This window comes from Schistocerca piceifrons, chromosome 2 (assembly GCF_021461385.2).
Source record: "Schistocerca piceifrons isolate TAMUIC-IGC-003096 chromosome 2, iqSchPice1.1, whole genome shotgun sequence".
In the NCBI taxonomy this organism is placed as follows: domain Eukaryota; kingdom Metazoa; phylum Arthropoda; class Insecta; order Orthoptera; family Acrididae; genus Schistocerca; species Schistocerca piceifrons.
The window spans coordinates 744011695-744023841 of record NC_060139.1 but is presented as its reverse complement, the minus strand read 5'-3'; the positions used below and the strand labels follow the sequence as shown (position 1 = coordinate 744023841).

Below are 12147 nucleotides of genomic sequence, written 5' to 3'. Positions count from 1 at the left end.
TCATTACTAGTGCCTTGGGTTAAGAACAGGGCTAGGCATGAAGAAAACCTTAAATACATAGAAGAGGAAGTGTATCTGAGCAGAAAAAGCGTTTTGAATCAAACAAATAAAAACAGAAAAGGCATTGAAACTTCTTGGCAGATTAAAACTGTGTGCCAGACCGAGACTCGTACTCAGGACCTTTACCTTTCGCAGGCAAGTGCTCTACACTCTGAGCTACCCAAGCACAACTCACACCCCGTCCTCACAGCTTTATTTCTACCAGTTTCTCATCTCCTACCTTCCTAACTTTACAGAAGCCCTCCTGTGAACCTTGCAGAACCAGCACTCCTGAAAGAAAGGGTATTGCAGAGACATGGCCTAGCCACAGCCTGGGGGATGTTTCCAGAATGAGATTTTCACTCTGCAGTGGAATGTGTACTGATATGAAACTTCTTGGCAGATTAAAACTGTGTGCCGGACCGAGACTCGAACTCGAGACCTTTGCCTTTTGCGGGCAAGTGCTCTACCTCCGGGCTGTGGCTAAGCCATGTCACCGTAATATCCTTTCTTTCAGGAGTGCTAGTTCTACAAGGTTCGCAGGAGATCTTCCGTAAAGTTTGGAAGGTAGGAGACGAGGTACTGGCAGAAGTAAAGCTGTGAGGAGGATGGAGCGTGAGTTGTCCTTGGGTAGCTCAGATGGTAGAGCACTTGCCCGCGAAAGGCAAACGTCCTGACTTTGAGTCTCGGTCCGGCACACAGTTTTAATCTGCCAGGAATTTTTATATCAGTGCACACTCCGCTATAGAGTGAAAATCTCATTCTCAGAAAATGTATTACCCTGTAAAAGTGGGGAGCTGTCACTAGCTAAAAGTCTAACACGCCACTGAATGAAGTACCCATTTTGAATGAGAGTGGAAGTAGGATGCACAGTATATCTCTCCTTTGCTGCTCATAATTCTTTGTTGGCAGTATCCATAGAACTATCTTATTGGGTGATGTCACTATTTTCCTCAGTTATGATTTGTTGCTTTCTGTTAAAAGGCTGTGGATGTTGCTGACTCTTGGTTTGAATTCATGCTGACTGATTTTATTATATTTTCAATTTCCCCTCTTTCAAAATACCTGTCCTCCAGTATACCTAACAGTTTCTTGGCGAGACCTGTGGATGTTGTATAGTCTTCTAATGTTGTAGCACAAAATATCAATGTCGCAGAAGCAAGAACAGGTCACCATAGTGGTCTAGGTCTAGCTGTTTGTGTTTTTGGCTATTGTGTCGGATGCCCTAGGTTCAGTTCATTCTCACTGAATTCCAACTGCAAGTATAAGGTATTCTTGGGACAAAATGTGCTATTTAAATGTTTCAGTTTCCTCTAGATAATTTCCAAGCCCATCTTTGGTAGCCATATGCAGAGTATCTAAACTAGTCACCATTTTCAGATTAATATGATGACAACTTTGTGTGTTTGCCTGAAGGCCAACATGTTAGAGGCACAGGCAAAACTTCTACCATGTACTCCAAACACCGAGCAATGTTGAACAGCATCTGCTGTTGCAGAATAATGCCTGCCCACATGTTGCCAAGATAGTTTAGAGTACGCTGCAGAAGCTGCGCAGGGAAGCCCTTACACATCCTTCACACATTCCTGGTCTCTCCCCATGCGATTTCTGCATTTTTAGAGCCCTGAAGAAAGACGAAATAGTACATGCCTGGGTACAGTTGTGGTTCCGTAGGCAACTGCAAACATTTTTCCAGGAAGGCATTGACCGTTCTATCTTGCAGTGGAATAAATGTACCACCAGTTTTGGCAATTACTTTTAAAATAATGAACAGTTAAATTACCTTTTCTCCATGTATCTCATTTTCATTTGACTGTCCAATATAAGTTCATATGGGATTAAACAATCGTTAAACACAATTTTCAAAATTGCACCTAGAGACTTCATTTGAAAGAGACTGAGTTTTTTAATTGCAAAACACTGATATCTCATGTGTTATCTCACATATGTGCTATAGATTTCTACTCCTGTGGAACTAGTGGGATGTATCGTATACATCTACAACTATGTAGGTACTCCACAAGTCCTCGTACACTGTTTAGCAGAGCGTAATTTGTACCACTACTAGTCATTTCCTTTCCTATTCCATTCACAAATAGAGCAAGGGAAAAACAACTGTCTATAAGCCTCTGTGTGAGTCCTGATTTCTTATATGTTCGGGTCTTAACGCACAATGTATGTTGGCAGCAGTAGAATTGTTTGGCAGGCCCTGGAGATGCCAGTTTTCTAAATTTTCTCAATAATGTTTCTCGGAAAGGATGTCGTCTTTCCTCCAGGGATTCCCATTTGAGTTCCTGAAGCATCTTGGTAACACGTGTTGTTTGAACCTACCAGCAACAAATCTAGCAGCCCACCTCTTAATTGCTTCGATATCTTCTTTCAATCTGACCTGGTACAGATCCCAAACACTTGAACAGTAATCAAGAATAGGATGCACCAGAGCCCTATATGTGATAGGAGAACTTTCTGAAAATTCTTCGAATGAACCGTAGCTGACCATTTGTCGTCTTTACCACAGTTCTCACATGCTCATGCCATTTTCTATCACTTTGCAACATAATGCCCAGATATTTGAACGATTTGACTGTGACAAGCAGGACACTAGTAATACTGTGTCCGAACATTACAGGTTTGTTATTCCTACTCATTTGCATTAACTTAGATCTGTACACATGTAGAGTTAGCTGCCATTCATCACACCAACTGGAGATTTTGTCTTGTTTCTTCCTAATGCCACTGAACTTAGTCACCACTGAATCACCAGCAAACAACTGCAGATTGCTGCCCATCGTGTTTGCCAAGTCATTTGTGTGTATAGAGAACAACAGCAGTCCTATTGCACTTCCTTAGCACTCCCGACGATACCCTTGTTTCTGATGAACGCTCTCCACTGAGGCCAACATACTGGATTCTATTACTTAAGAGGTCTTCAAACCACTCACATGTCTGTGGACTTACTCATACCTTCAGTAACAGCCTGTGATGGGGCACAATGCCAAATGCTTTCTGGAAATCTAGAAATATAGAATCTGCCTGTTGCCCTTCATCCATAGTTCACAGTGTAGCATGAGAAAAGGCAAGCTGAGTTTCGCATGAGCGGTGCTTTCTAGAACCATGCCGATTCCTGGGTATAAACCTCTCTGTCTCAAGAAAATTTATTGTGTTCTAACTGAGAACATGGTCATGGATTTTTGCAGCAAACCAGTGTTAGGGATATTGGTCTGTAATTTTGCAGGTCTGTTCCTTTACCCTTCTTATATACTAGTGTCACCTGCTCATTTTTCCAGTCAATTGGGAATTTGTGCCAGGCGAGAGATTCGTGATAAATGGAGGTTAGGTAAGGAGCCAATGCTGTGGAGTACTGTTTGTAATACTGAATTGAGATTCCAGTCAGATGTGGTGATTTACTGGCTTTCAAATCTTTCAGTTGTTTCTCTATTCCACGGATGCTTATTACTATGTTGTCCATATGGTAATCTGTCCGATGGTCAAATGATGGTATGTTTGTATGATTTTCCTGTTTGAATGATTTCTTGAACTCGAAATTTAAAACTCAGGCTATCACTTTGCTGTCTTCAACAGCCACACCAGACTGGCCAACAAGGGACTGAATGGAAGCCTTAGGCCCACTTAGGGATTTTACATAGGACCAGAATTTTCTCGGGTTCTCTGCCAGACCATTTGCTAATGTGTGACTGTGGTAGTAGTTGTATGCGTCACCCGTATATCTTTTCAGGGATGCACAAATCTCTACTAACCTTCGCTTGTCACCATTTGTGTGTTCCCTTTTGAACTGATAGTGCAACAGCCTCTGCTTCCTCAGCATCTTCAGAATTTCATTACTAAACCATGGTGGGTATTTTCCATCTACATAATTCTGCCGACCACGAATTACAATCTACATAAACTTTGCCCATAAAGCCTCTACATCATTCTTACTGGTACTAAGTAATGCCAGTTCACTGTCTAAGTAAGATGTTAATAACTACTTATCTGCCTTATGTCACAGAAACACTCTACTGGCATTTTTGACTGATTTATTAACTTCCATAATCATAGTTGGTATGACATCATGATCGCTAGTCCCCGTTTTTATACTGCCATTGTCGATAAGGTCAGGCCTATTTGTAGCTACCAGATCTAAGATATTTCCATTGCGTGTGGGCTGCTGTGCTAGCTGCTCAAGACAGTTTTTAGAAAAGGTGTTCAAAAGTTTTTCACATGACTGTTTGTCTCTCTGCTCCCCGCAATGAATCTATAGACATCTCAGTCTGTACTCAGTAGGTTCAAGTCACTTCCAACTAGTATTGTACGATCTTGATATTTACGCGCCTTCTAATCGGAGACTTCATTTGAATGACTCTAGAACTGTCACAACGGAATCTGGTGGCTAATAATAACATCCAACAATTAACTTTGTTTCATCTACACCAGCCATACGTGACCAGATAACTTCGGTGTCAAACTCATCTTTGACCTCAATGGAGACTAATTATTTTTAAACTCCAGTGAATACTCCCCATCCTGTGGCCTCTAATCTGTCTTCCTAATATATGTTCCATGACTCACTAAATAGCTCAGAGTTTACTTCCATGGGTTTCAGCCATCTCTCGACTCCAAGAATAATATGAGTGCGACAACTTTTGTGGATGGCAGTAAATTCGGGAACTGTTTTATGAATATTTCGACAATGTACATATAAAAATTGTCAAATGGTCTGTGTTCTGAATGGCATTTGACTTCCCTTGCTGTGCATTGATCGGCAAGTGTACACCAGAGCACCTCAAACTACTGCCTAGGCCAAAAGACCCTCATGTGCACTTTACAAGTACTCTGCTACCCAAGTAGTCGGTTCCTTTGTGTAGTGCACCCCTGACTTAGCGAGGGGAGACATACAAATCCCCAACGGTAATGCAGGTCTAGAAATCCGCAGCCAAGACTGTCACAGTTGACAAATCCTTTAACTGAGACCCTCACTTGGCTCCAAACCAAAGGACCCCTATCAACTCTGGGAACAATGCTGCAAATCGCAAGCTCTGTGTGCACACTGCATGTGATACCAGGAGTCTTCACCACCTCTGCCAGCTGCCTGTATGAACTGAGGATGGCCTCAGAACCCATGCAACAGTTGTCGTTGGTGTCAATGTGAACCACGGACAACTGAACCCACACACACACACACACACGAAACAGAGATGTTTCACTAAAGACTGTTCCAAAGTCAGAGGCTGACACTGGGATGGTACAGGATCCTTGGATCCCCATTCGCTCTCATTTTTTGTAATCAAACCGAGCAAATATGCGTACATGCCTCTGCCCCACATTCATTTAGTTCATTTATTTATGTTTAGTCCAGAAGCCAGCTCACAATAGCATTTTTTGCTACATAACAATGTCTGTTACTGTGGCACTCAGTGTATGCATGCCTTAAAGAATACTTAATTTTCTGTAAGTTGTTCCCAAATATATTATAATAAATAGTTTCTCGCTGAAGAAATAATTATTTCAGTAGTTATAACATTGTTCATGACAGGTACTTTAAAATGTTCACATTGCAAGTGAAGCCAAATAGTTTTTATACGGATAAGTGGCCATTTGTTGTGGACTGATCCAGAGAACATTAAAATTGTTTTTGACAGAGAGATTATGGTAAACTTGCTTGTAGACTACTTCAAAGCTGATGCAGATAGTTTTCTTTTGTTTTTAGAGGATTTGGATGATGACCAGCTGCCCAGTATACCAGCTGTGGTTGTGAAGATGTTTCTTGTTCAACCAAAGTCATTGCAAGAATGTCATATTATGTTGCAAGCACCGTCCAGTGTGGCTGTTGATGACCACGTTAACACAGTTTCAAAGGATTCTCATGGTAAGATATCAGAATAATTAATCATCAACAATAGCTGTAAATATTACATAATTAGATAGATAAAAAATCTACTCTCCAAGCAGCGACAGGAGGAAACACGTATACAAGTTATAGAACTGTGCAAGCTTTCATAACCAGTGGCTCCTTCTTCTGGCATCTATGCTAGTCATCCCGTTTGCATGTCTCCCCTGACTCGAGATAGTGGGTGACATTTCTGTAACTCTCCCCATTTCCTAAACCTTACCAGTTCTTTTCCTTCACCTGTTTTCCCTTCTTTTCAATCCTTCTGCCAGAAGAAGGAGCCACTGGCTCCAAAAGCTTGCACATTTCTATAACTTTGGTATTGGTTTCCTCATGCTGCCACTTGTTGAGCAGATTTTTTTATCTATTCAGTTATATTAGAGTAATCAGTCATTTTTAATTTAAATGGGAGCAGTTATGCCATGAGATGTAATTAATCATGTAAATTCAATTTGTGGTAAAGAGAAAGATCTGCCAGTGATATGACAGAAAAACATAGTTTCTTAGTAATGGTTACAGTAGATAACTGACAACAAGTGGTGGGTGGGTGGGTGGGTGGTGGTGGTGGTGGTGGAAAATACCAAATAACTGATTTCTAGTAACAATCTAAGCTGCAGATGCGCTTCATTACCTGAGAACTATATGTGGAGCAAACGAGAGAGAGATGGAAAATGATCGTTTTTACCCAATGTCGTGATGTTCCCACATAAAACTGATACATTTATTAAACTTAAGTACCTTCTACTTGGACCACAAACAAATTGACAAGGCGTCTCTTCTGAGAATAGGTGAAGTACTGAAAGGCTATTGTCCACATATTTGCTCAGTATACACATGATATATTGTAAAAAAATCTTTTATAAAGGATGTTTCATAAAATCGTGACTGTTTAGAGGGGCATTTTGATATATGTTCAATAAAAGCTAGGACCATGTTCCAGATTGTATGGAAGATGTCAGAGATCTCTAACAGTGTAATATGGGTTATATTCTTAAAATCTGTGGCTTTCAATAATTACTGCAATATCCTTTTCTGGTGAGCAACTGATTCATGTGTGACATGAAATTAACTTCTGTTTTGAAGTAGGACAAAGAACATGTGCATAGCACATTGAGAGCTCTACAGTTTTGAATAACTTTGTACATAGTTTTGTAGACGCATTAATTTTTACTGCTTTCCCCAGATAGACATTTAAAGTTTGTTCTTTTTATGTAAGTATTATTCTTGCTATTTTATATTTTCTCTTGGGGACAGACTCATTGTGTATGTGAAGTTCTGTGTTCCTAATTGTAATTTGTTTTAATCTATCTTAGAAGTGGTGTGTGGTGAACTGTTAAGATTTATGGCTCTATATTGGTAGTGTTTCAGGACAGCTTCTCGGATGTCTCACTGAATGTAATAACCATGAATGGCACAGATTTAGACTCACAACTAATTAATATTGCAAAAGATGAGATTGCTGACTCTCAGCAGCCAACCAGTCCAGCCAATCAACAGCATACACAACAAGAAAAACAGTTAAAGCACAAACAAGAAGAAGAGAAACGTGATGATGATGATGATGATGATGATGATGATGAGGAAGAGGAGGAGGAGGAAGAAGAGGAAGAGGAGGAGGAGGAAGAGGAAAGAGAGCAACAACAAGTGCAGCAACCACCACAGCAGTTAAATTTGATGACACCAGATGCATTTAGCTCTCCAGCTAAAAAGGAAAGCCCTACTGAAATTCTTAATCCATTAGTGGTCAGTTTTAAAATGTTTCCTTTGTTTGTAGTGTTGTGATAGCATACGTATTCTTAAACTAAATTCAACTACTAATATTATCTTACTAGAAAAATTAAGGGGATATGGAATGGCTGGTAAGCAAGCAAAGAAGATTGTGGCTCCAAACTTCATGATACAAATTTCCTCACTCAAAGAAAAGAGCAAGTTATTGCTGTGGTTAAGACACGGAACTTGCTCTTGGCCCAACCTGGATTTGATTTTCTTTCTGACCAATAGCACTTGGTTTTTCCAAGGTTTCTCAAAGTTTCTCAAGGTAGATGCTGGGGTTGTTACTGTACAAAGGACACAGCTGATTTTCTTTACCATCCTTCCTTGATCTGAGCTTGTGTTCAGTCCATTACAAACTCATTTTGGTATTATTTTAAATCCTAATCTCCTGTTATTCCAGAGGAGGGAGTAAAATGTTTTAGAATGTATTGTTTTGCAGTGGTTATTTGTTTTTTAAGTGTTTAGCGAAATCAGTCAGGAAATTTTTGTATGCTTCGGCTTCCGTGTAAACGAGTCCTTTTTAAGTGTTTAAAAGTATTAATTGAAAAGTGTAGAAATGATATTTCACAGTAATTTGTACATGAATTTTATTATTTTGCAAGTAGAAAAAGTTTGCATTTTAATCTTGACAGCATGACCAAAAATAGAACTATTGAGTATGAGATAGGAATATGTGCTTCTCACTATATTTGCTTTGACTCTCACTCCAAAATCAGAGCTTTGGAATACTTGAAAGATGATTCAGGTCTGCGTAAGGCAAGTTTTTACCAGATTTCTTGCAGTTGTGACTTGACATACATAGTTGAAACCATCAGGTCATTCAAACCTGTTGCTTTGCATATGTCACAAATGATTAGAACAGCCAGACAAATCTACAATTACTGAACATTGTTTTGAAACTGGCCATCCCACAGAAAGCAGAAGTGCAAAGGTTTTGCTCTTCACTACTACCTGTTTAATGAGACTGTGTACCATGATCCTGTTGACGTTAAGCTAGCATGTGTCTTTACAAATAAGTTTGGAGTGAATTCTGCATGGTATTCTACTCTCCTCCTGAGGAAACATATTTCCTCCCTTACTATAACTATGTAAAGCATTTTCATACTAGTTATCTCTTGTTGGCAGTGGGTACTGATGGCGACCATGTGTAGTTTCTGTTCCAGCTTACTCTTCTACATTGTCTGTACTGACACAGCTGCCCCAGCTGCGGGTTAGATCCTGAAACACTAGTATTTTGCATTGTATTTAGTGCCCGTGAGGAGTTTTATTATAGAAATGTTTCTAATTTGAAAAACTCTACGTGGTTGTGTTCCTGTGAACTATTCAAAAAGTGAAGATGCTGGGAAAAGGTTAACAGTTAACAATACATGCTACGGTAAATCTTTGGCCTCTGACTTTGTGAATAACTTGAGGAGCATTTCCTGTTGCTTGAATTTGTCCTAAACATATGTAACTTCATTCAGTCATACCTGTATCATTCTGATCATCCAAGATTGTCCCCTTTTGACACATGAATGAGATTTATCATCTTCCTTATCCAGTCCTGTTGAAGTTGAGGGTTTGCATAGAAAAGCCCTGTGTTCTCTTATTTTAGATTGGTCCCAGTGCAAAATGTGACCTTGTCTACCTCTGTAGCTGAGTGATCTGTGTGGCTGACTGCAGTGCAGAGGACCAGCATTCAGTTCCCAGTACTGCCAGGGATTTTCTCTTGATGAGAGGACTGAAAGGTGCACTAAGCCTCAAGATGCCAACTGAGGATCTAGCTGACTGAGTAGTAGCACTTCAGGTCACGAAAATTTAAAACGGCCAAGAGAGGGGTGTGCTGACTGCATGCCCATTCATACCGCATCCGGTGAATCAATGGTAGAGAATGACACAGTGGTTGGTTGGTAATAATAGGTCCCCCTGGACCTGTGGACAGAGTTTACATTTACGAGTTCAAAATGTGGCCTTTGCTTCATAGTCTTAAACTGACCCCTTGTCCAGGATGTTTGCTAATTCACTTGCTATAATATCAGACACTTTTGGGAAAAGTTGTTGAATAGTGGCACAGGGGCTCTCATAAAAAAATAATAAGTCTTTTATTACATTTTTAAGTGGAGTCACATGCCATGCATACTTGTGCATAACACGGTCATCAACAGTCCTCATCTTGTAATGTTTTGTATAAATTACATTATGTATCTGTTCATGTAACTGACATGTGCATGAACATGTATATAGTGTGATCTGTAGTAAACATTACAGCCTCAATAAATTTTAATGAGGACATTATTCGAGCAGCCTGTATTTTAGATTCTTTTATTTGCACTAATAGTTTTGGGAACTGCCCATTCTCAAGTGCATCTGTAGTAACTGATATGGATACATTGTCCACATTTCATCAACAAATCAAGTGCCATTCATATCTGTGCGCAACACAGTCGTCAACAATCCTAATCTTTTAATGTATATATACACACGTTCATGCACATGTGTTAGTTACATGAACAAGTATATGTAGTGTGCTGAAGATTAGATGGGTAGATCACATAACTAATGAGGAGGTATTGAATAGAATTGGGGAGAAGAAGAGTTTGTTGCACAACTTAACAAGAAGAAGGGACCAGTTGGTAGGACATGTTCTGAGGCATCAAGGGATCACAAATTTAGCAATGGAGGGCAGCATGGAGGGTAAAAATTGTAGAGGGAGACCAAGAGATGAATACACTAAGCAGATTCAGAAGGATGTAGGTTGTAGTAACTACTGGGAGATGAAGCAGCTTGCACAGGATAGAGTAGCATGGAGAGCTTCATCAAACCAGTCTCAGGACTGAAGACCACAACAACATGTAGTGTGATTTGTAGTAAACATTACAAGATGAGAACTGTTGACGGCCGTGTTGTGCACAGATTGTACATGATTTGTTCATGAAACAACGATGATGTGTCCACACCTGTTACTATAGATGCACTTCAGAATGGGCAGCATCCATAACTATTAGTACAAATGAAATAATCTAAAATACTGCCTGCTGGAGTTATGTCCTTCCTCAAATTTACGGAGACTGTGGGACAAACCTGGAAGAAATTCTCCATTTCTCTTTGCTTGGATGATTTTTATCCTAATGTCAGTTCACCTATGACCTTCCACCATTTTTGAGTAATTGGATCTCTCTCTTACACCTGTACATGGATTTTTCTCCCTTATTCCAGTTGCTTTCCAATCCTCCTCAACTTCTTTCACCCAATATTCCCTGAAGCATGTTTTTTATATACACCGTACAGTCACATTAGTGCGACCACGGCCTATACTTGATGTCTGCATGCAATAACCACTCACAGATTACAGGTGGCAGCACTAGTAGTGTAGAGTATGTGAAGCGTGTCAGCAGGATGTGGAAAACAGTGCAGTTAGTATCATTATGCAGAAACTGAGCAATTTACCTTACACCCAAAATTGCTTGATCAGAGGCTTTCGGGCCAAGGGTGGAAGCATTTTTGAAATGGCTTAAGTTTGTGAACTGTTTGTGTGCCACTGTGATTAAAGTATACCATGCATGACAAACTGGTGCTACCCAAAACCAGCACTGAGGCATGACTGCCCAGATGAACCAAGGGGCTGCCAACAGCATCTCCTCAATGACAGTTCAGAGAATGTTGCTTTGGGAGCATCCATGCTAACTGCTCTTCTTCAGTGACAAAGGCTGGAATTTGCATGCTAATATTGAAACTGGGTGTCCGCTGAATGGCAACAGATGGCCTTTACACATGAATTCAGTCCATTGGACTGAAAGCTGTTGGCATGTACAACATGAAGTGTCTGAAAGAAAACACCGTCCAACAATCGTTAGAAAAATCCAGGCTGGAGGAGGGAGCATTATGGTCCAGGGAATGTTTTTGTAACATTCTGTGGATTATCTAGTCATTCTAGAAGGCGTAGTGGACCAACATAAGTATCCATCTATCTTCCCTTACAAGCAGTGTAATGTAATTAGGTATATAAAAAATCTTCTCACCAAGAGACAGCAGGAGAACACACACGTGAAAGGTAGTACAGTTTGCAAGCTTTTGGAGCCAGTGCCTCCTCCTAGCAGTAGAATTGAAGGGAAAGGAAGAGGGGTCAAGGAAAATGACTAGTGAGGTTTAGGAAATGGGGTAGAGTCCAAAAAGTCGTCCAGAACCCTGGGTGAGGGGAGGAATGGTTACTTACTAACAAACAACAATACTTATGTTTTGACAGCAGCCATACTTTCCACATCAGATGACCCCTTCCTGTACAGCCTGGGCATCTGAGGCAAATGTATTTGATCAGATGCAGGAATACCCTCCATTCTCACCTCTGCCTTTGCTGGACATAATTACCTCACCGGCCTAGTTCAAAAGCAGATTTCATGGCCCATTACATCCAATCATGGTACTGCCGATATCTCCATAAAACAACTTAGGAGTACACCACCTGTCACTCA

At 40.3% G+C, this 12147-nt stretch overlaps 1 protein-coding gene across 5 annotated transcripts in view; it reads left to right on the top strand.

The window, feature by feature from the left end:
• LOC124777434 (enhancer of mRNA-decapping protein 4) overlaps positions 1-12147 on the top strand; it is a 162380-nt gene that overhangs the window by 111035 nt on the left and 39198 nt on the right. For all 5 annotated transcript variants that reach the window (XM_047252839.1, XM_047252834.1, XM_047252835.1 and 2 more), the window contains exons 9-10: positions 5747-5905; positions 7287-7669. In XM_047252839.1, the coding sequence (XP_047108795.1) occupies positions 5747-5905; positions 7287-7669 (542 nt within the window). The remainder of the gene's footprint in view (positions 1-5746; positions 5906-7286; positions 7670-12147) is intronic.